Raw genomic sequence first — 25945 nt, 5'->3', positions numbered from 1 at the left:
TGGGAAGAAAATACCCGCACACTTGCTGCACATCACGGAGGATTTATCACCAACATTTGTGTATAACCATGAGAGAGGGCAAGACCGGTCCATATGTGGTTTCCCCGCATGTGTGTGTGCGTGCGTGTGTGTTTTCGATGACACTGCGGAGATGATTTTGAACAGCTGAAATGAGTTTGTGTGGAAGAGGGCAGCTGTACATCTCTGTCTGGGACATATATACACGCTCACACACACAAACTGCAGTGGAATCCCAAGGTCCGACCCCCTTGAGACTAAGCCAGACTGAGACCTTAATAAAGGCCTTGTTGTTTCAGGAGCTAGCTGGTTCGGTTTCGAGTTCAAGTCTCTGCAAACTCGTCTCTACAGTGCACTGGCCATTAGTCTTATTTTTAATTTGGATTTACAGTATTCTTATTATGCTTGTAAAGTCTCTATAATTGACTCTATGTATTTTACAGAGTCTGGCGTTTCCAGTATAAACTATTAATGGTATAGTTTTGCAATGAAAATGGAGGTCTAAATAAAACTGAGTTGCCATTAGTGTGTCAGCTGGCCTGCGACCCGTCAGCCAATGGGAACATTTGCTCGTTCAGACTACTTTTACGAGGGGCGGGGCCTAAATGTGCAACAGGGTCTCAGGGAGTGATGTAACCTCTGTTTATTTTCAGCATATACGTGTAAATGTAGACACACACTGGCAAGCAAGCACACACTCAGCCAGACTATTGAACATAGTGTTCTTTACCTGCAGTAACAGCTGATTAAATTAGCTCCACCAAAGGCCAAAGTCATCGTTTTGGTCATCGATTTTGGTTTGACAGTTATAGTAGGATTATGCAAGTTATGCAAAAAGTACACCGATGATTTCCACTCAACTTTGTGGAGGAGGGCCGTATTGTGCCAATTAAGGATAACATTTTGATGTAAAAAAAAAAATAATAATAATTGACGCAGGAGGTAATTGTTCTTTTTTTTATTTTGTATTATTGTTATGTATGTGTATGTATTAATTTTAGTTATTATTATTTTATTCATTTTATTATTATTATTATTTCCAATTTTTTTTTCACTTTTGAGTCATGTTTCCCCCGAATGCAGGAGGGAAAGGGTAGAGTCTATTCAAAACTCATGTCTTTGACAAGAACTAGTAACTTTTACATCAATCTCTACGACCGAGCCTGATGATTAACAAATACAAATACGGCACCCTACAATTGCTGTACTTCTCTAAAATGGTTGTTTTTTTCTTTCGAAACGTTCACCTTACCCCAGAATGGAAGAGCCCCGTCCATCTATTAAAAATATCTTATGTCATCCTTTCCAGAACCAGAGAGAGCGCAGAAAAACTAAATGTGACGCTGCAGAATTTTGTAACATTTACTATGATTTCAATTTGTTGTTTTATTCAGGATTATTGTGAATGTTTTATGTTAATCTCTACACCTCAGAAAGTACTAAACAGACGGCAAGCTACAATGTTTTGTCGCTTAGTTCAAAATGTCCATCCTTCCCCAGAACACAAATGGATCCATATGTTGACAATATCTAAGTTTATCATTGTTTAACTGGTTCTCGTCTTACTTCTCTGGCTGCACTCAGATCATCCAACTCAAGCCCTTCAAATCCATCCCCTCCTCTGTCACTTCAGGTGTGCCCCATGGATGTGTCCTGGGGCCCCTCCTCTTCATCATCTACCTGCTCCCCCTCTGCAATATTATCTGTAAATTTAACGTTCACCGCCATTGTTATGCTGATGATGCCCAGCTATACATACTCAGCCATCAAAGTGTCTCAAGACATCTTAAGTTGTGTCTTAAGACACATTTTTAAGATGTCTTGAGACGTTACAAATCAAGACATGTCTGTTAGATGTTTCTATAGACATGAGTCTTCATGTCTTTAGATGTTGAAGAGGGTCTTCTGCCCAGATTTAGTCATAACTGTTTTAATTTCCTTATTTCCTCAGTAGAGCTTTGTTCTGCGGATGTATCTTTGAGAGTGTTATCGCAATTTCTGCCAGGTGCAGTCATGACTGAAAAACCTCCTCTATTCCTCAAATGGGCTTTTGTTTTGTGAATAGTGTCCTTGAATGTATCTCTGTACGTCCGGTCAACTGTTTACTGGAAACTGTGTGGTACCGCCCTTCAAGATAGTATAAGAATATTGTAAGTCCTCTGTAATCTTCGCACTTGTGAGAGGTTACAGCCATTGTCTGTAACTCACTTGTGCCCGGAATATTCTGTAGAAATAAAAGCTTCGAAGGAACTGTTCATCGATCTCCAGCCTGTATCCAGATAATCAACATTCTCACTACCCCAAAGAAAATGAACACGCGGAGGAAAAGATCTCCTCCACAACAATGTCTTGGAAATATGAATGTCTTAAGATGTCTCAAAAATGTTGATGGATCGATTTTGGTAAGTACGATTATGGCTTGCAATCTTGTGTCCTGTAGGTGAGCAAGGTCTGTTGGTAAGAAGGACTAGGTCAGGAAATGGCAGTGAGAGACACGGAGAGTAATACACTCATTGCCATGAATGCTATTGGTGGCGTCTCATGCCTTCCGTCAACTGCAGCTGTTGATCACGTTGGTGCAACACTGAGCGCATTGCATCACTCCCGCTGACTTCAACGCCGTGCCCTCACTTAGTCTGCACTTATATGGAGCCCCTTCTGCACATCATGCTAATGTGGGCAAGCCTTTGCTGCTGCAACGTTGCGCAGCAAAACAGAATTCGAGGTGCAAGCTTGTTCTCGGGAGCACAATCTGCTCCCTTTAGCGTGGGTGACGACCCGCCACCAGCTATTCTTACAATGCATTTGGCGAGCATAGCGAGATGTTGGTCATGTTCTCTAATGCGGGGAACGCAAGTAGTGGGGGACGATGTAACTTCCCAAGGAAGCTTGTCCACTGGCATACATCAGAGACATTCCACCTCATTTGACACTCGTCCATGGAATTCTGCACATTTTGCGCACTGTTCTCCGGGGCATTCTGAAGTGCCTGTCAAATAGACTGGCGTGCCCAAACAGCAAGGGAGATGGATCACGATCTATTAAAGATGCCTTTTCCAATTAAAAAACATCTGCAGCTTGTTGTCTTTATATGAAGATTTTTTTATTTTTATTTTTACAACTGAGTGATTCATTTCCATACTGTTATAAAACGCATACAATATGTCTACATGTTTATATGTATCTTGTCAAACTCATTCCGTTTGCGCCGTTAACAAGTCATAATTTGCCAAAGACTTTCTCTTCCGTGCTGGTACAGTCCGAGCAGTGTATGCAACCTATAGTTGACACCTACGTGTCGTTCTGGAACACACTAAATACTTGAGATGGCTCAAAGGTTTACTTGGCAACCGATGGCTGTTTTAAGAGGGTGGATACGCTTTCAGCTTGACAAGAGGGCAAAGTGGCCACAGAACATGGAGGGAAAAAATAAAGGGATGGATCTGCACAGTTATGGTCTTTTTCAGAGATGAGTAATTGTGTGCTGGTATGAATTGCTACCTTGTGAAAAGTGAGGCTCAAATTCATTGGCTTGAAAGTAAGTATACAAATAACGTAAAATAATTAAAACGACAGCTATTTAACACTGTTTGCTAAAGCCCTCTTCAAGGTCACAGTATAGACTCATAGATGGTTGCAGTGGACATTACATATTTGCGTGTCTAAACCAATTACCGGCAAACGTTTGGTTTGGATGATGTGATTGGATCTTAACTAACCAATCACAATCGCAAGTTGATTTGCATGATGTTCATGTTAAAAACGTTGCATATAAGCTTGGTAAGTTTACAACACGTTACAGCTGTGTTATCCTGGCGTCCACTATAACAAACAAAAAAAACGATGCCCCTCCCCCCCCCCCAAAAAAAAACAAAAACAAATCCATGTTGTTCTTATGTGGGAAAAGAGTCAACATTAGCACAAAAAATAAAGACTTTTTGCCCAGCAGAAAAAAAATGCGGGTCTGAAGGGCTACAACAAAGAATTGAACGGTGGACAAGTGGCTAGCAGATTACCTTAAAGTTCTGAGGTTGGACTCCAAATCTGGGTTTGCAACCTGATGTGTGGAGTTTGCATGTTGTCACCTCGCTTGCATGCATATCATAGGGTCAATGAAGAGTCTAAGTTGTCCTTGTACAGTAAGTGCAATTCTGTGATTGGCTGGCCAACAGGTCTGATCTGGACTTGATCAGCACCACCTGTGACCTTAGTGAAGATAAGCAGTAAAGAGAATGGATGGATGAAATTGAAGACATTCAAGGTGAGATATCTATCATTCAGTCGACCTTCATTTTGGCTGCACTTAATATATTATTATCTATGTATGTCCTAAGGATAAAGTAAATTGGTGGCATTGTGGTCCTATTTACAGCCGTTTAAATACAAGTTTACAGTATTATGTAAATGTTATATTCATAAAGTCCAACTAAATAACACTTGGCATGATAGTCCATATTAAATATAAACAGAAGGTATTGGTATGCAATCAGATGAGTGTTGGTGATTGGTTGGTGGGTCCACAAAGTGGGAGGAGTTGACACAGAGACGTACAGGACAGAACCAACTTACCCTCGGCACCCCAACACATTTTGCAGCCGCAGCTGTTGTGGCACCCGCACACACCCACGCGCTTAAGTGGGCTCCTTGTGCGGTGACTGCACGTCCATTCAGGCTGCTGCTCTCTGCTCCGCCACGGTCTCCTCGGGTTGCCTCTTCAGCCTGCACGCACACACACACACAAACTCACACAACGCACACAAAGTGGAATGTTGTCGCCGTCTTGCCGGGAAAAGTGGCATTCAGCAGAAGAGTGAAGAAGACGGTGCTCGTTTTACCATGAGCTGTTTGGATGTTATGTACCCAGCCTATGGACATTACGCCTCGTACGCAGTCAGCGCTCCTGCTTTCATCAACACGTTACAGGTAGGTTCAATTATTATTATTATTATTATTATTATTACACGTTATTTATCTCTTGTATTGCAATTTCTAAAAATCTTTCTTCACGCTTCAAGTCTTGTTTTGCAAGTTGTTACAAAAATCTTGATTGTTAACAAAATACATTTTGGAATTAATACGAAATATGAAATTTAAAAAGAAAAAAACGTGTGCATCTGCCTACTTTCGTAATGTCAATATCCGTCAGCCTGCAAACATATATACATTATATTGAGCTTGTATATTTACATACATAAATATACTCTATCAATCAAGTGAGAAATATACTGTATCTTCATATATTGATATACATATGAACAGTATATCAATCTACAGTATACAAATTATTAGTATCTTCATATATTCCTACTACCGGTTTAAATCGTTTTGGATTTAAAAGATGGCAAGTGCATCGAATCGAACGGAATCAAATCGCACCACTTGGAAATATATCGTGTTACGTATAAAATCATCTTTTATTGAAGAGGTATATCTTAAAAAGAAATCGCACATTATACAGTAGTGACAAGTTATTTCAAATGCATGTAAAATGACAACAAAAAGGTCATTGCCATACCAAGTCATACCCTTTAACTAAGCGGTACCATATTGAATCGAATCGTAATCCAAATCAAACTGTTCCAATTTCAAATCGAACTGTCCTTGAATCGTTTCGTACCCCCATTTATCAAAAAACGCATTAAATCTTCGAATCGTTCACATTAACAGTACATCTACAAACACACTGTATAAACATATCTAGTTACAAATAATAAAAACAAAACAAATGTGTCTTTATTAGCATATATACTGTAGTTATATATTTCTATTTATAGACATTTACAAATATGTCTATCTACGTACATCTCCATATTTGTTATGCAGCAAATATTTATAATACATAGTTACCTGCATAACTAATATAGTGTATCTTCATATCTACAGTCACAGAATAAAAATATTGGAGCACCCTTGTTTCTTGCTCGTATTAAATGTTTGGACAAATTTAATGATGACAACAAAAACAGCTCATAAGAGTTGAATTGAACAGCTGACATCTGGCCATTTTCCGCGCTTTTCTCCAATAATGCCAACATCACTTCAGTTCTTAGATAAATAGTTATGGCATTGTAGCCTACTGCCAAAAACAGTGCTTATCGTCATTTCATGTTTTCTTTTATGTCTGTTAGTCACATGATACACCCATAAGTGATATACCAGGCATTCAAATGAGAAAGAAATGGAAGAATCTAATCTTTTTTCAATGACAATCTCCACATACAGGGTGTCCATAAAGTCTCTTTACCATTTCAAAATTTTATTAAAAATGCAATTGATTAGATATCTTATTTAGATTTGTTCTATTGTATTCCGCGTTTATTAATTAGTTTATTTTTTTACCTCTTTTGATATACTTCTACTGTACTTGGGCACCATTAGTTGCACGAAGCACATCAAGACGGTACTCGATTTTCTTGCCATGTTCGCTGTAGCGTAGCCTCATCAATTGTGGCAATGGCATCAGTAATCCTTTGCTTAAGGTGTTGTTTTAAACACTGAATACAATAGAACAAATCTGAATAAAATATCTAATCAATTGCATCTTTAATACATTTTTTTAAATGGTAAAGAGACTTTATGGACACCCTGTATATCCACATATTGTATGTACTGAGCTATGTGCAGTGTTTACTGTACATACTGAAATCTACAGTACACGACAATTTCAACAAGTAGGAACTTATCTACTGTATACCTGCTGTCATACAATTGGTATATAAATGCATATCTACGACACCTGTTTCAACCCCTCTGCCTTGTTGCCAGACTCCCAGTGGTGTGAGCAGCACCTCACCTCCGTGCCGGGATTTTATGGACACTCCAAGGGGTCCCGAGGGAATGTCCGCCGTTCAAGGCACCGCCGGCGGATCGACGACCACGTCATCCTCGTCCGCATCATCTTCTTCGTCTTCCAATTCCTCCTCGTCTTCCTCCTACACGCCGGCGGCCCCGCGGCCTGACGAGGGCCCCAAGGACAAGCAGGAGGGCCCCGAGGCAGAGTACCTGAGCTCGCGATGCGTGCTTTTCACTTATTACCAGGGGGACATCAGCAGCGTGGTGGACGAGCACTTCTCCCGGGCCCTCAGCTCTTATATGGACGGGGAGGGCAAGCGGCGGGTTTCGGAGCAACAGGTCGCAGGTAGCCCAGGTAGGGTGGCTGTTTTGCTACATGTGGGTTACACCTGTATATAGGAACTTAAAATGTAATTCAACGTTCATTGTTTCTCAATACAAAAACACTTGTTTGAGGAAAATTGATGAAAAGACTGAGAACTATGCAGTTCTGAATTATGAGCGTTAACCGTTTCTCACCATTTATGTGTTCATGACATACAGGGTGTCCATAAAGTCTCTTTACCATTTAAAAAATTTATTAGAAATGCAATTGATTAGATATTTTATTCAGATTTGTTCTATTGTATTCAGTGTTTAAAAAAACACACAGTGTTTATCATTACTGACCTTAAGCAAAGGATTACTGATGCCATTGCCACAATTGATGAGGCTACGCTACAGCGAACAAGGCAAAAAAATCGAGTACCGTCTTGATGTGCTTCGTGCAACTAATGGTGCCCATGTAGAAGTGTATTAAAAGAGGTAAAAAAAAAAAAACTTTAATAAACGCAGAATACAATAGAACAAATCTAAATAAAATATCTAATCAATTGCATTTTTAATATTTTTTTGAAATGGTAAAGAGACTTTATGGACACCCTGTATATATCCATCCATCCATTTTCTTGACCGCTTTTCCTCACAAGGGTCGCGGGGGTGCTGGAGCCTATCCCAGCTGGCTTCGGGCAGTAGGCAGGGTACACCCTGAACTGGTTGCCAGCCAATCACAGGGCACACAGAGACAAACAACCATACTCACAATCACACCTATGGACAATTTGGAGTGTTCAATTAACCTGCCATGCATGTCTTTGGAATGTGGGAGGAAACCGGAGTACCCGGTGAAAACCCACGCAAGCACGGGGAGAACATGCAAACTCCACTCAGGAAGGCCGAAGCCCGGACTCGATCTCACGTCCTCAGCACTGGGAGGCGGACGTGCTAACCAGTCAGCCACCGTGCTGCCCCCTGTATATATATATATATATATATATTTTTTTTTTTAAATATGGCTAAAACGGCTCAAATGTAGCCGTGTTTGATTGACAGTTGACAGCTGAGAGTGGCACACCTGCCACATTTGTGAGTAGAGGTTTGATTTGTCACCATTTTGAAGCTTGATTTTATAGGCCCTACATGGCAATTTTTTTGATTAATTCAAATTTGACAGGGTTGCCAATTGACACTCTTCTCGGCGGTGTGAAGAATTTAACCCTGGAGAAGCCAAGAACCCTTTTCTTCTTTGGAAAATTATGAATTATACATGAAATGACTGCTATAAGTTCACTGAACACCAAAATATATGTTTTTTCAATTTTAACCCTTTTTTTATAACTAGCTCAGAGTTGCTAATTTATCAAAAAAATATATATAGATAAAACATACTCCTAGGCATTCTGCAACATGATATGAAATAGATAAACAAAAAAAACAAAAAAAATTTACCATCTGATGGTTTGCTGAGAAGATGGTTTTGTTTGGATTGATTTCCAGCCATCTTGTCACCACCACTCTGGCTCATGTAAGTGCAATATTCATCCACTAGATGGCCCCATGCAGGGGTCAGAAGTGGCACTCTGGACTTTTGAAGTTAAATTTGTAAAAAAAAAAGAAAAAAAAAGGTCTTTGTTATTTGAGTAGCAGAATTTATAGGGGCCAAATTTGACCCCGTGGGTTCTCCAGGGTTAAAAGACATTTATCGTGCTTTGCAGGGACTTTAATTGAATCTTTACGTTTTTGTATCCAAGTGTTGTGCTTTCGCTGTCAGCACTATTTGCACAACTTGAACAGTTGAATTGTTCTTCAACATTCTGCTTATATTTTGACATAATAAGATCTAAATGACACCTAACATATGAACAACTGTACCTTGCCATTGTGAGGCTTCAAATGGAATTTTCTCAGAGGAAAGTGGCTACTGAGCATCAGATTTCACAGATCAAACGCTAACATATTTTTTGGGGCAATTGTTGTTCTTCAGGCATATTTTTCACAAACATTTTGGATCAATTTTAAAATGACACAACCTCAGAGGCACATTTCGGTGTGTCTCAAATGATATGCTAACATCTTGTTAGCATAGTTCCCCCCCAAATATTGGTCAATTTCAACATTTTACAACCTCAAGTGCATTCAAACTTTGAGGTATCTTAAAAAGGTCTAAACATTTTAAGCTACTTTTGCTGTTGGATCATTGATGCGATGTTAAAAAGCCGGTCAGTCTGCAATGTGGTCTTTCTGACCTCACTTTTGTAACACGTTAAATCAATTTGACATGGCACGTCCGGCTTCACAACAGATGCTGCATTTGGAAGGTGGCAGATTCGCCTGTGTAGCATCTTTTGGCCACACAAGATGAGCGTCAGACAGGTGACTCCTTTTCTGGCTGGGTGGGGGGAGGGGGTGCTATTTGGAACTGTTATCCCATGAAGAGATCATAGTGTAAGGGGTCGGAGGTAATGAGGTTCACGTGAGCTGTATAAGTCAGAGGATGACTTCGGTGACTTTAGGGTAACATTGTGGAAAATATGCAGTAAACAGTGTTATTTTAACATTGTTAGGATAAAAAGTTACACTCTCAGTGTAAATTTCCTTGAATTTTGGGTGTAACCTGAAAAGCCCTACCTTAAGTGTTAAATTAACCACACCCTCATTTCCAATTTTCCAGCACGCTGTCGACATTTCAATAGCGATACATCCGGGCGTGATTGTCAGGGTGGAAAAGTGGTAGAATAATCGTCTTGCAACCCTGAGAGCGTGGGTTCGATCCCAGGTCAGTGTGACTATGTTAATGTACCCTGAGCAAGATACTGGACCCCCAGTTGCTCCTGATACCATGTCATCGGTGGTCAAGTGCTTTGAGGGCCGAGTAAGGAGGGAAAGTGCTATATCAATGACGTACCATTTAACAGAGAAAAGTGTGGTTTGAGTTTAATTTTTTTTTTTTTTATATTGACACAAGTGCAATTAAGTTAAGTGTTTGGCATTTAAGTGTTTGGCAGAATTAAATGTCACTCGCACTAATGTAGAGTAGTTTTTAAGTTAAGTTAAGTTAAGTGTGAAAATTGTAGGGTTAGACCGATAATCCGCCAGGCCGATATTGGGCATTTTAAAAATATCGGTATCGGCCTTTAAAAAATAAAAAATAAAAACAAATCTGACAGCCGATATAAGGTATATCTAAAACCATTTTAAGCCATTTCAGGGAACTATTTGTTAAAATTTGTTAGTTAACTTTATAAGAGATGATGCTGACCCTGGGAACCTTCTGAACCTTTTGTTTTTGTTTAACAAAAAAAAAAAAAAATGTGAAAGTTTAAGATTTCAGATACAGTATTTTTAAATTTCGGAAAAATAAATATTTACAGTAGAAAACTATAGAGAGCTTGTTTAAGTTATCATTTAACGTTTTAAGACGTACTGATAACCTTGGGAGCTCTCTAAATATTTTGTTAGAAATTTAAAAGCATGTCTATTGTCTAAGATTAAAAAAAAAAAAAAAAGCACTTTTACATTTTGAAAAGTCTGAAAAGTTACTTAATAAACATGCTTTAAGACATTACAACAAAGAATAGAAAAAATGAATATCGGCTCCAAATATCGAATATTGGCCTCTTTGACTACGAATAATCGGCATAGGTATCGGCCCTGAAAAAAACATATATAAAAAAAAAAGTATCACTGAAAAGTGTAAGATTTATACTGATTGGTGCGGACACATATAAAACACTTTTCTAGTGTTAGATTTAACACTCTCAGTGTTAATCTAACACTGGCGATTTTGCTGTGTACTCACACTTTTAAGACGTCTGATAGTTAATGTGTTAATGAATATGAAACTATAATAAACTTTGATTTAATAACATTAAAAACGATTTTTACAAAATGTACAGTGCGCTGCCATATTTCGAACATATAACCGGATGATAGAGACGCCACGTGGGTGACACACAATTAGTATTGCCCATCGGATGAGAAAGATAAAATGCCGCATCGCGTCTTTTCAGGGACGAAATAAGCCAAAGTCAATCCATCATCCGCAACGATTGTTCAAAACATGCACCATGGCAACGCGCCAACGACCAACTTCAAAATAAAAGCCCAAACAATAATGACATCGATGCAAATACTGCATGTATTGCACTAGTGGATCAGGAAGATATCACACTCGTAGCGTTACTTCCGTGATTAGTGGCAAATATGGACGCACTGTTCAATTGAAAGCGTGCCTCAAGGCATCTTTGTACCTTCAAAACATCCAAATGATTTAACCCCTGGGCGTTATTTGACCATTTTTTGGCTTTTTGTTGGTTCTGACCAAGCCATTTCAAAATAAAATAACGCCCAGGGGTTTTAAAATCAACTTTGCTGTTGCATCAGTGGTGCGAGTTAAAAAGCCAGTCAGTCCACCTTTCTGATCACACTTTTTTTGTACCACACGCGTCCTGCCTCACAACAGATGCTATGTTTGTACACGGCGCTCAGCGCACAGCCTCGTGGCGGGCGTATCCTCCTTCAAAGAAGACCCCCCCACCCCCCACAATGGCCGCTGTCAGATTTATACGCCGTGTGATCGGACACTACCCCTCGCCGAGCCACGCGGTGTCTCTTTTCCACAGGAATATCTAAATATAAAAAGTCTACTGCTGAAAATGTATAATGGCCCGTTGACATTCTGTCAAGGGCGAGGAGGAGCGGGAGGAGGAGGACGGGAGGGGCGCAGAAAAAGAAAAAAAACAAAACAACAGGTGGGGGTGCATGGCACTGTTGAGAGGGGCAGCCGGCTCTCGCACAGGGTCACTGTTGTGTGCGCATATGAGTGTGTTTTAAGACTTTCACGAGGGCCGAGCTGACATGATAGTGAGAGATGTCACCGCAGAGAGTGATTTAAGGCTCTTTGGGCTGCCTCGAGGTCATCGCGTCGGCCTTATATAGATGGCATTCGGGGATATAGGGTCTCTCTCGACCAATCTCTCGCTCTCTCTGCACTACATGTGCTTGTGTTTATTTCTGTGTCTTGTTGGAGCTAGCGCAGTGTGACAGTATGATCCAATGGGGAAGATATCTGGGCAAGAGGGCTAAGCCGTCATGTGACTGCCATCTACAATTCGCCACGCACTCGCTTTTCTTTTTAAGCCCGGTTTCCACCAGGCGGTACAGTCCAGTTTGGTACGCGGCTATTTTCCGCGTTTCCGCTCTCGGTGAATGCTAGGAAAATAACTGGCTGCAGTTCAAACATAAGTACTTGGCGTATGCAGTATGACAGTTGGGATTGCTTGTTGAAGAGGTGTGCCCTTGAGCAAGGTACCAAACCCCATCATGGGTGGAAAACCTTTTTCCTATCTAAGGCAGAGGTCCCTAACCGTGGTCCTCAGGGACCGGTATCCAGCCTGTTTTCTATGCCTCCCACAGCCAACACAGGTGATTCATATCATCAGCTAATCAGCAATCTCTGGAGAAGGCTGATAACGATCTCCACCTGTGTTGGCTGTGGGAGACATGGAAAACAGGCTGGATACCGGTCCCTGAGGATCAGGGTTGAGGACCACTGATATAAGGGACACCATACATTTATGAAAAAAATATGACGCAACAACTGACAAATGTTCATTAAAGTGGAAGTCAACCTTAAGCATTTCTTGACAATAATATGTTAAATGTGACCTCACTAGTCTAAACATAACATTCTGATTAATATGACATTTTTGGAATATGAGTTATGAAGCAAAATCCAGCCGTTTTTATCCATCTCAGGGGGCGGCCATTTTGCCACTTGCTGTCGACTGAAGATGACATCACAGCTGCTCAGGGCTCAGGAAATAACCAATCAGAGCGCGCCTGTTTTCTGAAGCTGCACTGTGATTGGTTGCTACCTGAGACCTGAGCAACATTGATGTCTTCAGTCAACAGCAAGTAGCAAAATGGCCGCCCCCTGAAATGGATAAAAATGTCTGGATTTTGCTTCGTAACTCATATTCCAAAAATGTAATATTAATCAGAAGGTCATGTTTCGACTGGTGGGGCTGCATAGAACATAATATTATCAAAACAACTTTGGGGGGGTTGACTTTCCCTTTAATGATTTGTGCCATTTGGTGCAGATTCGAGGATGACACGAGAGTGGATTTTAATTCCCGTCCTATCCCACTCCAACAAAAAAAAATCCTGTCCCGTCCCATTCCCAGACCACAGTAAAAAAAAAAATCAATCCTGTCTCGTCCTGTTCAGAATGACTCCCATACCACTCCCATTTTGGAGATAAGCTACATGAAAAAAAAACTTGAATCGGTCCATGTCTTTTTTCTCTATGTCCTACTCCTGTCTCCCATGAACTTTTTATCCTGTCCCATCCCAATCCCGTGATTAAAGGTCAAGTTGACTCTCGACTGTTCACAGTCAGCTGCCCCCCCCTGACTATCTTGGCCCCAAGCAGACTTTAGCAGTAAAAAGAGAAATTGCATTCTTGAGAAACCACATTGCAAACTTCTGTCCAAATCAGTTCTGTTGGGTTTTGTGCCATCTTATTCAATAGCTTCCACCCATGACCTTTCCACAAACCATCAAACAGTTTTCAAAGCCTAGCGCTTGGTGAAAGTAAAAATATTTTTTTTTTTCCTATGTATCCATCCGTCTAGCCGACATCTGGAGAGGTGGCTTTACCCTAATGAATAATTTTTTTGATGGCGTGCCGTGAGATTTTTCTAATGTAAAATATACGTCACCCGCACGTTGATAATGTCTCAGGTTGAGTAATGACCACCTCACCACCTGAGCCACGTCACCCTTATATTGATATTTTTTTCTTTTTTTCTTGTTCTCTCCATCAGAAACGCCGTCCCCGAGCAGCCGACGAAGCTTCCCTCCATCCTTCTGGGACAGCAACTACTCGTCGCCTCAAAGCCGCGCGCACTGCGAGACGGCGGCTCCTTCCTATTCCATGGACCCCTACGCGTCAGGGCTACACCCGGGTCTGCACCCGCACGCTCACCCGCACGCTCACCCTCACTCCCACCCGCACCCGCACCCGGCGGAGAGCTGGGGCTACACCCAGGCTCAGGCCTACGGGCCCCCGAGGCCCCTCCATGAACTGTACTCGCCCTCCTCTTTGGAGTCCCACTACGGGCCCCTGCTTATGCCCACCGTTCGGCCGGCCCACCTGGCCACCTTGCCAAGCCACTACGAAGTAAGCAAGCTGGAGCCCACGGCCTCCTGGCCTGGCCTGCTACCGCCGGGGGACGTCAGCCAGACACTTGCCCTCAACATGGACACAGGTAAATGAAAAGTACTGGTTTTCTCTCCTAATATTTAGCCCTCTACAGAGACTCTGGTTAGAGGTATCAAATCCAGAAAGTAAAAACGAGCGGTGGGAAATCTTTGACTGTCTCACGATTTGATTTAATTCAGATTTTTAGGTCTGCAATTCGATTCAGAATCGATTATCGATTCAAAATGATTTGATTGACTGATTTCCGCATCAATCTACTTCAGTCTGCTTTTAGACAGAAAAACTTTGAATTAAAAAAAGGAAAGTGCCTTTTCCCCACAAAAAACAACGTAGCTACTAGCTACCTATCAATTTTATAGCTTTAATAGTATAAAATAAATATATAAAATTGATTTTGGGACATTTTATATCGATTCTGATACTCTAAAAACAGTTAGGTCAGAAATAACCCAAATTAGGTCAAAAAGCGACTGACCCAACTTTTGGGGTAAATGAATAACGCACAACACAACCCATATAATTAATTAATTGATTTGTGGGTTATTAATTTAATTTGACCCAACGTTGTGGGTTAAATAACTGAAAAAAAGTTGGATTGGATTTTTTACCAAGTTGGGTTATTCAATTAATCAAAATAGTTTGGTCAAATGATTAACCCCCAAATATGGGTTATTTTATGGATAATTAATTTAATTTGGCCCAGTTTTTGGGTTAAATAACTCCAAAAAAGTTGGACCCAATAATAATCATTTTTGACCCAATTCAATTGGGTTATTCAATTAACTCAAAAAGTTGGGTCCAATAATAAATAATAAAATAATAAGTTGGGTTGGTTAATTTTTGTCCCAATTGAATCGGGTTAGTCAATTAAGCCAAAAAATTGGGTCAAATGAATAACCCACAAAATAACTCCCCAAAAATGGGTTTCTATGTGAGTTATTAAATCAATTTGACCCCGTTTTTGGGGGGGGGTTATAAAACTCAAAAAGTCGGGTTGGTCCATTTTTGACCCAATTTGGGTTATTTTTGAGCCAACTGTTTTTAGAGTGCACAGTTTTGCTTTAGTCGCAGGTGCTACTACTCAAGGTAGCTTTCCCGGGAGCTCGTTTACTCGCCGCTGAGAAGAAGCACCTCATGCTCAAACTGTGGCAGGGTTTGTATTTTTTGGACCTGGATTTGACAACACAAAATGTTTATCCAAATATCGATATTTTCTTGCACGTGCATTGACTGTCCTGACACATGTATTTGTGATGGTGGATGCCCCCACACCTGCTTCCACCCCCCACGAACAAATGCACCTTCAATGCACCAGTCAATACTTCTTAAAGAGAATGTTTGGCTAAAGCAGGTTCCATGACAACATGTGCGTTGCTGTTTGCCGACATGCTCCTAATCACTGTTCCTCTATTATCCTTTCTCAGGCCTGCAGCAGCACAAGAAAGGCAAGGAGCTCTACTGGTTCTAACGAGGCCCACAGTCACATTGACCACAGCCAATTAGCCCCTGGACCTTCTCCACTATTGAATAAGCGTGTCCTCTTTATCCCATGCACACACCCACACACACTCCTGGCCTCCCCAGACAGGATACAGCCTGGCTCCAGGTGGATGCGAGTGCACCATGGAGATAACACATAATCTGGAACGCCTTCGCCATGTCCCTCTCCCGGGGCAGACCCTGGCATGAGGGGGACGCCATGTTGGACCCACAAGAACTGACTTAAGCTGATGGAGGGATGGACCTGGGGGGGAAGTCGCTCCAATGTGCCTGGTTATCTCCATTTCAAGCCTTCTGTTTGTTGCTTCTTCCACCAAAAAAGTCATACGAGAAGACTATTACTTTCTTACTGACAAGATGGCGTTTCTATTTATTGGTGTTCATTTTTTGAATTGTTTGCTATATAGGCCAGTGCTTCTGAAATGCTTGTGGTTGGGTTTCTTGTGTTTTTCCAGAGAGATGTGACAGAAGTGACCACACAGATTTTATTTTCTTTTTTTTGTGGCCTTTGAGATAGACTTAAGGGAGAAATTAGAAGTTTTTTTTCTTTGAGGGAAATTTTGTTCTTCGGATTTGTTGCTTTTAATTCTCCCTTGTTTCATTCAGGACCCTCTCTTTTGTGTGTGTCATTTCTTTCTCAATTTATTTTCTGTCCAAAAAGATTGTGATGTCAATAAATATTTTTATGGTAAAGCTGCAATTTCTTAAGCGTGCTGAATAAGGGTGGGGCATTATATCAAATCAATTCATCATTAACTAATTTGCTCCGATAAATATTAATTTAAATATTGCTATGGTCCCAAAAGCGTATTTATACGTTTATTTTATTTTTTTAATGCAAGAGCATACAGAAGGCTTTGATGTAGCCTCTGACCTGAAGAAATTGTCTAAAGCAATGGTGGCTATTACAAAAAACGGCCAGCAGGTGGCAGCAGAGTATAAGAGATCAAACAGGGCCATGCTGCAGCAAGCTCTTTTCCCAGTGTTTTCAACAGGTTTGTGAATAATGATGAAACTTAACTCTATTCTAATGCTAATTGCTGCAAAATGGAAACAGAGAGAAAGAGAAGAGACTCTAATCTTTATTTTGGTAGGTTCCATGTTTTTATAGCAATAGAACAAAATATTCTGTGGGCTTTACAGAATCAGTAAAAATCCAGTATAACAACCGGGAGCGAAGGGGATTATGTCAGTGAAAATGGCCGGGAGTGAATGAGTTAACAATAATGAAGCAATCAGGTTCCGAAAAAAATGAGCTACCATATAGATACTGTACATGGATGCCTGTTGTTAAAACCTTTTTAGCTTTCTAGGGGAAAATAAATAAAGTAAGCTACAGTATATGACTCAGCAAAAATGACAAGGGTCAAGCTAATTGCTCTGGTAAACTTTTTCATTGGAGTAAGTCACTCAAAATAACGCAACCCCGTCAGATTATCAGAAAAAGACACATTACTATCAAAGTTTTCTTTCAATTATAACATAGCTAAATTTAGCTAGCTTTGCAGTCAACACAGCTAGCATATACCCTCGCGGACTGTTATATTATAAGATTGACTTGCAACGCTGTTATCATAATCAGAGTAGTACTGAAATTAAATTAGAAGCCAAATAAAATGTAAGTTTATCTTTAATAACTGTAAAGTATTTACAAATGTTTTTTCATGTTCCTGAGTATCTATGACGGGGTTGTTTCAAACGCAGTTGGACAAGACAAATTAAGCAATAAGATGGTTTATTAACTATTAAATGCTGTTGCTTAAATTGGACTCCAATGAGCGACGACACTCAACACAGAATTGACACCGGTGCATCTGATGAAGGTTACCATGTGACCGGTCTCGTTTAAAAAGGCCCTCCATTTTGGATTCCTGCTTGCATTCACACTTTGTCACCTATAAAGTGGCAACGAGCGCCGAATGCCAGCTATGCGCAACCAGAGAAGACGCAGAGCATGCCGACTATGTGCCCAATGTTGTTGTGTTATTGATCCGATAATCAGATTATGCACTGAGGTATGCCCGCTTGGGCCACTGTCGCAATTTAGCGGCTGCTATGTGTGAATCCTACCCCGCTCACTAGCATGCATTTAGACACAGCCAACTATGTGATTGGCTCTAAGCTGGGGAAATACACACAGTAATGAAATTAAAAGAGTTTATCATCACGGGCCAAACATGTTTAGTGCCTTTTCACACTTGACACGGGGCTTGAGGTTTGTACTTTTCACACTGGATCCACCAGGATGTACTTTGCTGTTACTATGCAGCCACAACTATTATCACATTATAGCCATAAACACGACACGGCATCCAGAACAGCTACAAGTATGTTTGTCACGCAATCCAGTTGAAACTAAAGCAGTACAACAAATATTTTGATTAAGTTTGTCCTGCAAACTCGCAGCAGATTGTCATACTCATTTGCAATTAAATGGTGAATGGTGTTATTCATTTATAACTGATTGGCTCAGTCATAACAAACATAAAATGCTGCCCTCTCTTGGCCAATTTGTAACATTGCAGTGAAATCAGACAATATTTCAGAAACAACACAACTCCTAATAATATATATGATTAAAGTTAGTAAAATATATATCTATGTTGATACATTTGAGTCTATCTATCTATCTATCTATCTATCTATCTATCTATCTATCTATCTATCTATCTATCTATCTATCTAGCCAGCTACAGTATGTTTGTAGTTAGCTACAGTATGTTTGTAGCTAGCTATCCCTGTATATTTGGCTAGCTACAGTATCTATCTATCTATCTATCTAGACCAAGACAAACTATATGTATACATGTTGGCTCACTTTCAGGTTGATGTAAAATTACTTCAGTTACTTACTTAATAAATTCATTTATTAAATTAAATTCATGTAGGATATTGCTATCATCAATACTTGTTGTATAAATGTACAAGTGTATAAGGCAAGAAAACAAGACAATGCTGGTTTAATTTTCAATTCTGGTCAGAAGGATTGCACAATTATCACATCCTTACTGCTTGAATTCCAAGAAGTTAATGTTTCATTTTCACAGTCACGATCAAACCAGTCAGTTCTCGTGACTGTCATGTGCTAGTGGGAAGAAACAAATGATAATGATGAGTTAAGAAAAAAAAATCTGTACAGTGATGAGCATCTTGTCAGATTATTAGGTATATCCTGCATTTTTTTCTACAAAGCTCATAGTACTGTACATGTTCTTTTTTTTTTTGCAGCTGACTCAGAAACCTTACTGTTGCTCTTGACCCCATTCAACAGCTGATCTGACCTTTTCCATAGTTGTAAAGACTTTACACTACAGTGCGGCATCACAAACACAATAAAGTAAATCGCAAACTGCCACCTAATTCCCCTATTTCATATTCTATGGTCTACTTAAATGTTGCTGCTTGTTTTTTACTGGACTTGCCCTAAATTCAAATCCTCCTGAAGTCGTACAATTCAAAATTTGACAAAAACGTTTTGAGAAAAATACTCCTCTTAAGTTGACCAACTGTTGTCAAATATTTCTCAGTGGATATCTAAAGGATTAAATCAGATGTTTGGCTTAATTTTATTTTGCGCTAAGAAAAGGAATACAAATATATATATATATATATATATATGTGTGTGTGTGTGTGTGTGTATACACAATTGTACATAGACAACAAAACAAAATATTTTTTTTTTTTAGCTATGACATCATTTTTGTTCAACCAGTATTCAATTTCAAAAACAAGATTCTGTTGAAAAGTGTGTAGGAAGAAATAAAATGACAGGTCCCACCTCTTATTCCTTGTCAAAAACGTACCACTTAAATTCAGCCTGAAACCCTGTTCAGGTTATAACAAATAATTAAGATCGCAAATAACAGCAACAGCAAAATCAGGCAAATAACATAAAGAAAACAATTTAAGCAAAAATAAAGAAATTGGATACAAAACACACATGATGATGATAAGTTTATGTGTTTTTCTATTCTTTTTCTGCTCTGTATCTGTTTAATATTTTAGTTTTAAAGATGTGCTGAAAATATTGTGATTACATACTTTTTTCTTTTTCTTTTTTTTTTTTACCCGTTCCTGCTTCCTGAAATTTGACTTTACCATGAAATATAACAATTGAAATCCTTTAGAAAGTTTACATTTTGTATGTATTTGGAACTTATTCATTTACCGTGCACCAACTTTTATCTTGAGGTAATTATCTTTAAATAACGTTTTTTTAATGTACACTTTTGTCAAGTGCGTGGGTTGTTCCTCATGATCACAGACACGTCTCCCTTTGAAAAATTTGGAGTCCAGTATTACACAAATCACATGATCCACAGGAAGTTGCATCATTCGGACTCTGTGAAGAGGGGGTTAAAATCTCAGTACATTTCTGTTAACTAATTTATTTTATTTTACTTGAAATGAGCTTATTTTCAACATTATAGTAGCATAAATGCCATGTGGCTATTTTTCATGCACTGCATTAGGTAATTCTGTAATTAAAAATTCACTCCTGTTACTTTACTCCTGTCACTCAAAGACGTTTCATTAAAATAAAAAAAAGTTGCCTTGAGTTGGGCCAATGCACATTTTTTGTAGTTAAATATGTGTATTACCAGATTTTAAATTGAAAAAAGACAGAACGTTAAGTTTGTTTTAGAAGAGTTACAGCAAGCAAATGGCACTGTTGCGGTGGAACGGCCCATGAGAGAAGTTACCCTTCGTAAAAAATAAGAAAGTCCATCTCATCTTGTTGACTTGAGCGTTTATATAATGTGTCCAAGTCTTATCACAAAAAAAAAAGACTTTTTATAAACCAAATTGGCCAATCAAAGGTCATGGCCGCTGGTCATCCTCATAGTCAGGCACACCGTGCGCTTTAAGTATCAAAAATGGTAACATTATGAGGGTTAGGCGCTATCTGTGGCGTGAACAGTATTAGCCAACAAGCTAACAACGCTAGCTCGACACACGTGACAACTTGTGTGTCAGACTATTGATTTTAGTTGCAATGTAATTTAAACAGTGAGTTGAGAGCACTTTACTGTTACAGGGAGAAGTTACAACTTATCTTGGTCCCTTATTGATCATATAAGTAATTTAGTTACAATATACAAATGAATACTTCAGTTGTTGTTGTTGCGCTGATGGCCTACACCAGTACATCACACAGACGCACACACACATTAGAAAACAATACAAATAGAGATGCTTTTTTTTTTTTTTGCTTTTGCTTTTTGTCATACATTGCTTCTTAATTATTATGTAATTGTAGAAACCGCAAAGCAGTTAATGGGAATTATGGGAAATGTCAACCACTTACAGTATACAAAAACAGAAAGTAAAAAAAAAAGTGAAGAGTCACACAAATTCATCATATAAACTACTCATGATTCATCATTTCCCCATTTCAATGATTGACTGCGCCACATTTTACAGGCTGCTGACAGCCACCTGACTGAATACACTGCAGGTCATATATAGAGTCAGCTATATAAGACAACAATTTGAGACCAGGTCCTGCATCGCCTACAGGTGGTTTACACTGCAGCCAGCAAAAGACATACCGACGACACAACACTAAGACAGGTAAAAACACACACACACTGACACATGCGAATACACACATTCTGTGCTGTGTATCACAGAAATGTGATCGACCTAAAAGGATTCAACATCTTCATTTAACTTACAGCATTTCCTGTCAACGAAATTTAGGAGGCTTCGGTGCAAAAAATATTTTCAGTTAGTACAAACGCATATAATGATATGAAATAAATATCATGTCAGGAGCTACTGCCAGACTTGAATCTGTTATGAACCACTTGGACGAATTGATTCGAAAATGAGTTTAGCTATTGAAGCTTCAGTTCTAGCGACCTCTGCTGGCAAAAAGCAAGATTGCAGTATGAAATTGAAACGTGATGCACGCAGTCACGAAAAAAACACACGCACTAAAACTGAATATCAAATTAAAAATAAATAAATAAAGATTGTTGAATGTGTGTATTATTTCTGTGATTAGAGAGTCTGGGGAATCTGCACACACAATTGTAATTATTTTTTATTTTTTTTTATGACAGACAAAATGAAGCTACTGCTGCTTGCTGCTGCCTTCCTGGCTGTGGCCAGTTGTGTGAGCATCTCTTTGGAGGATCTGGAGTTCCACGCATGGAAACTTAAATTTGGTGAGTCACTAATTTGTTTGTCTGATATCCAGTGTCTTTGTTTTAAAAAAAAAAATAAAAAATTTGAAAAGGAATCCAGATGCTAGAGGAGGAGCTGCTCCTCTTGGCCAAAGTTTTGTAAAAAGTCTGAGTCCGCAGAAGAACAATTTAATGGTTAATTATTTAATAATTCAATGTAATGAGTTAATTTACAATAAAATGCTGTCCAAAAGCCAAACAGAACAAGAATGAGCTCCCTTCCAATACATCATTTTTTTAAAATGATTTTTGTATTTTTACATTTATAAGTCTTCACAAGAGACGAGAAACAGTGCGATATCATCTGAAAGGTAAACATTTCCAAAATTATTAAACAAGCACTAGGAGAACGTCGTTTCTCATTGTACTTCCACGACAATTAACTTCAGTATACAAAAATGTCATGAAAGCATTTTTTTTGTATAGAATTGAAAGTTCAAACCCTGGGATGGATTCATTGTATTTCCGTTCATATCACTTTCCGAGAATCTGCTTTATAACTACCCATGTTATTCATAGCTATGACTGGATTAATCATTCTTAACTTTTTCTTGTTCTGATTGACAGGGAAGTCGTACAGCTCTCCGTCGGAGGAGTTTGAACGAAGAACCATCTGGCTGAGCAATCGCAAACTGGTGCTTGTGCACAACATCATGGCCGATCAGGGCATCAAGTCCTACCGCCTTGGCATGACCTTCTTCGCCGATTTGGTAGGAAAACTAGCTGGCCGTTTTGTCTTGACTGAACTCTTACAACTAAACGTAGCGACCGCTAAAAGTGTCCCTCCTAAACAGGAAAACCAGGAGTACAAGCGGCTGGTTTCCCAGGGATGTCTGCTGCATTTCAACAGTTCTATCCCTCGGGGCGGTTCCACGTTCCTGCCACTGTCCAACGGAGCTGACCTACCACACACCGTGGACTGGAGAGACAAGGGATACGTCACTGATGTCAAGGATCAGAAAGAGTGCGGCTCTTGTTGGGCCTTCAGCACAGTATGTACATGACCTCCCATATTATGGAGGACCAAAACTCAAAATAAATAAATGACTAAAAGTGAAAAACTGATATAAAATAATATAATTCGAAATACATATATATATAAAAAAAATTAACAAATGACTAAATATATAAATAAATGACTAAATAAATAAGTAAATGACTAAATGTGAAAATAAAAACAGATATAAAAAATATAGTTAAAAAAATTAATATAAATGTATTTGTTTATGTATATATATATATATATATATATATATATATATTTTTTTTTTTTGTTATTTGTATTTCCATTTATATAAATTTTTTGGGATTTAATTTTCAAATTATATTTTCTATATCCGTTCTTATTTTCACTTTTTTTTTAATTATTATTATTTTTTATGTATTTATTTTTAATTAATGTATTATTATTTTTATTCATTTAAAAACATTTTTTTAATTTATTAATTAATTTTTTATTATTATTTTGTAATTTATTTTTATTTATTTTTTTTATTTTTTTTTTATTCATTTATTTATTTAGTCATTTATTCATTTAAAATTTTGGCAGTTTTTGGTCCTCCATACAGTACCATATTGCCTTTTGCCACATCATTGATGATTAACTTAAATGTTTGTCGCCTTGTTCAGACGGGGTCTTTGGAGGGTCAGACCTTCAGAAAGACAGGCAAGCTGGTCTCTCTGAGCGAGCAGCAGTTGGTAGACTGCTCTGGCGACTTTGGGAACATGGGCTGCATGGGAGGCCTGATGGATAACGCCTTCCAGTACATTCAGAAAAACGGGGGAATTAACACTGAGGAGTCTTATCCTTATGAGGCTGAGGTAAACTGAAATGGTCGATCACAGTGCTTAGTGCAAAGTTAGCTTGTCCATATCAGAGATGTAGTAACAGGAGCGCGTAACAGGAGGATTTAGTTGCTTGTACCTTACATACAAATAGGATGGAAAATGCCGCTACGACCCAGCCAACATCGGCGCCACATGCACGGGTTACGTTGACGTGAAAAAAGGCGACGAAAGGGCTCTGAAGCAGGCTGTGGCTACCATCGGACCTGTGTCGGTTGCCATTGACGCTTCACATGAAACGTTCCAACTGTATGAATCAGGTGACAGACATTAGCCTCAACAAAGTGATGAATACAAAATACTTTGATGTGAGAATATCCCGGCATTTGTTGACAGGCGTGTACGATGAGCCAGAGTGCAGCAGCTCTCAGTTGGACCACGGAGTGCTGGCTGTAGGTTACGGCACTGACAATGGGCGGGACTACTGGCTGGTCAAGAACAGGTAAACTCCCTGATATGGATGGATTTTTAAAAATTCATTTGCTCCCAAAATAGTTACATTAAATGTTTTAAGTGTCCCAAAGACGTATTTATACGTTTTAAAAAATATATATATAAAAAAATAAATAATAATAATAATAGAGCATACAGAAGGCTTTGAAGCCTCTGAACTGCAGAGAAAGGGTGAAGTAATGGTAGTAATTACAAAAACGGCCAGCAGGTGGCACCAGAGTATAAGAGATCAACCAGGGCCATATTGCAAACAACCTGTCAGTTCCATAACAGATTTGTGAATAATGATGAAACTTTGCTTTATTCTAATGCTAATTGCTGCAAAGCGGAAACAGATAGAAATATCCTTTTTTTATTGATGAAAGAAGATACTCTAATCTTTCTTTTATGATCATGATCCTGGTTGGCCTGTAAACGCAACATTGTTAATTCTTACTGTAATTGTTTTCTAGCTGGGGTTTAAAGTGGGGAGACAAAGGCTACATCATGATGAGCAGGAACAAACGCAACCAGTGTGGGATTTCTACAGCAGCAAGCTACCCCTTAGTGTGAACAGGTTTGGAGGAAAACCAATTCCATTTTGATCCACTCGTAACAGGTTGCACATACAGTACAATAGTTCATTTTTCATTAACTGTTGTTTTGCATTTTGGATTCACAGGGGCGGAGCCAAAGAACAAGGACAATCTATGGAATTAGACATTAGTTTTGACAACAAACTTGTTTTTTTGTGTGTGTTTTTTGGTATATTTTGACTTTTCAAATGGGAGATTGTAAGCACAGTAGATGCAATAAAAGATCATTTATCAAAATAAAGAGACGTGGTTCAAATATTTTTTTATTCTAAGACAACCAGATGACCTCCATAATTCTCTTTTGTGAAATATTTGTTTAGATTTTAATACATTTTCACATTTGGTGTTTCAAAGAGAAAATAAAACGTTTTATTATTATTATTATTATTATTATTATTATTATGGTATTTTATAATATTTACAAATATCACAAATTTGAATATATTTGTAAAGGTTAAGCTGTTGCACAAAAACTACAATCCAGCCAACGATGCTCAAAAATTTTACCCATCTTCACGTGCATATAAAATAATCTATGACTTGTAAAACAGCTAGAGGCTCTTTTACGGGCAATTCAACCCATCAGCATCACTAAAAGTTATTCTCACTGTACATCCCGCGTGGTGTCGCTCATCTGTGCTCTATTAAGTTCCCACAAATAAAACTGCAAAGCCTGAAAGGATTCAACTCATTTGTCATGGCCAATCAAGTTTAATTGGCTGCTATCAAACTCAAGTGCGTATCAGACGACGGTGAGAACATAGAAACACATGATGTTGCATTTTTGAAAGGCTGAGGTAAAAAAAATATCATTACCTATACAAAGTAGGCTAGGTTTTACTTCCGAGAAATGACAAGCAAATATGCAACTTAGAATCATAAATAACAAAAAAAAGATATAGTTTTTAAAGTATTTTTATTTGAGATTAAATACAGGTGCAGAAATTGCTGCCCCCCTAAAAAGGTTTTTAATTGCCAGCAAGGTCACACAAGATAGTGACAATGGGCAATTTATAAACGAAGCT

At 38.9% G+C, this 25945-nt stretch overlaps 2 protein-coding genes and 1 long non-coding RNA gene across 3 annotated transcripts; 2 read left to right on the top strand and 1 right to left on the bottom strand.

Annotated features, from left to right (window-relative positions):
* Window positions 1-4041: 4041 nt before the first annotated feature.
* Window positions 4042-7362, bottom strand: LOC144060740 (uncharacterized). The gene is made up of 3 exons (XR_013295998.1): window positions 6812-7362; window positions 4588-4737; window positions 4042-4224 (listed from the first exon to the last, which is right to left on the bottom strand). It is a non-coding gene; the product is annotated as an uncharacterized LOC144060740 (long non-coding RNA).
* Window positions 4633-16382, top strand: vgll2b (vestigial-like family member 2b). The gene is made up of 4 exons (XM_077580527.1): window positions 4633-4941; window positions 6784-7165; window positions 13959-14402; window positions 15781-16382. Exons 1-4 carry the CDS (start codon window positions 4855-4857, stop codon window positions 15822-15824), a joined length of 957 nt encoding a protein of 318 aa, XP_077436653.1. The 5' UTR covers window positions 4633-4854; the 3' UTR covers window positions 15825-16382.
* Window positions 16383-21286: 4904 nt separating this feature from the next.
* On the top strand, window positions 21287-25155 carry ctsl.1 (cathepsin L.1). Its single transcript, XM_077580515.1, has 9 exons — window positions 21287-21430; window positions 21925-22029; window positions 22615-22757; window positions 22842-23039; window positions 23677-23868; window positions 23987-24152; window positions 24229-24334; window positions 24798-24901; window positions 25007-25155. Exons 2-8 carry the CDS (start codon window positions 21930-21932, stop codon window positions 24895-24897), a joined length of 1005 nt encoding a protein of 334 aa, XP_077436641.1. The 5' UTR covers window positions 21287-21430; window positions 21925-21929; the 3' UTR covers window positions 24898-24901; window positions 25007-25155.
* Window positions 25156-25945: the final 790 nt, after the last annotated feature.

Source organism: Vanacampus margaritifer, chromosome 1 (genome assembly GCF_051991255.1).
Source record: "Vanacampus margaritifer isolate UIUO_Vmar chromosome 1, RoL_Vmar_1.0, whole genome shotgun sequence".
Taxonomy (NCBI): domain Eukaryota; kingdom Metazoa; phylum Chordata; class Actinopteri; order Syngnathiformes; family Syngnathidae; genus Vanacampus; species Vanacampus margaritifer.
Note: the sequence above shows the minus strand (reverse complement) of the source record. Positions and strands in the feature narration are given on the sequence as shown.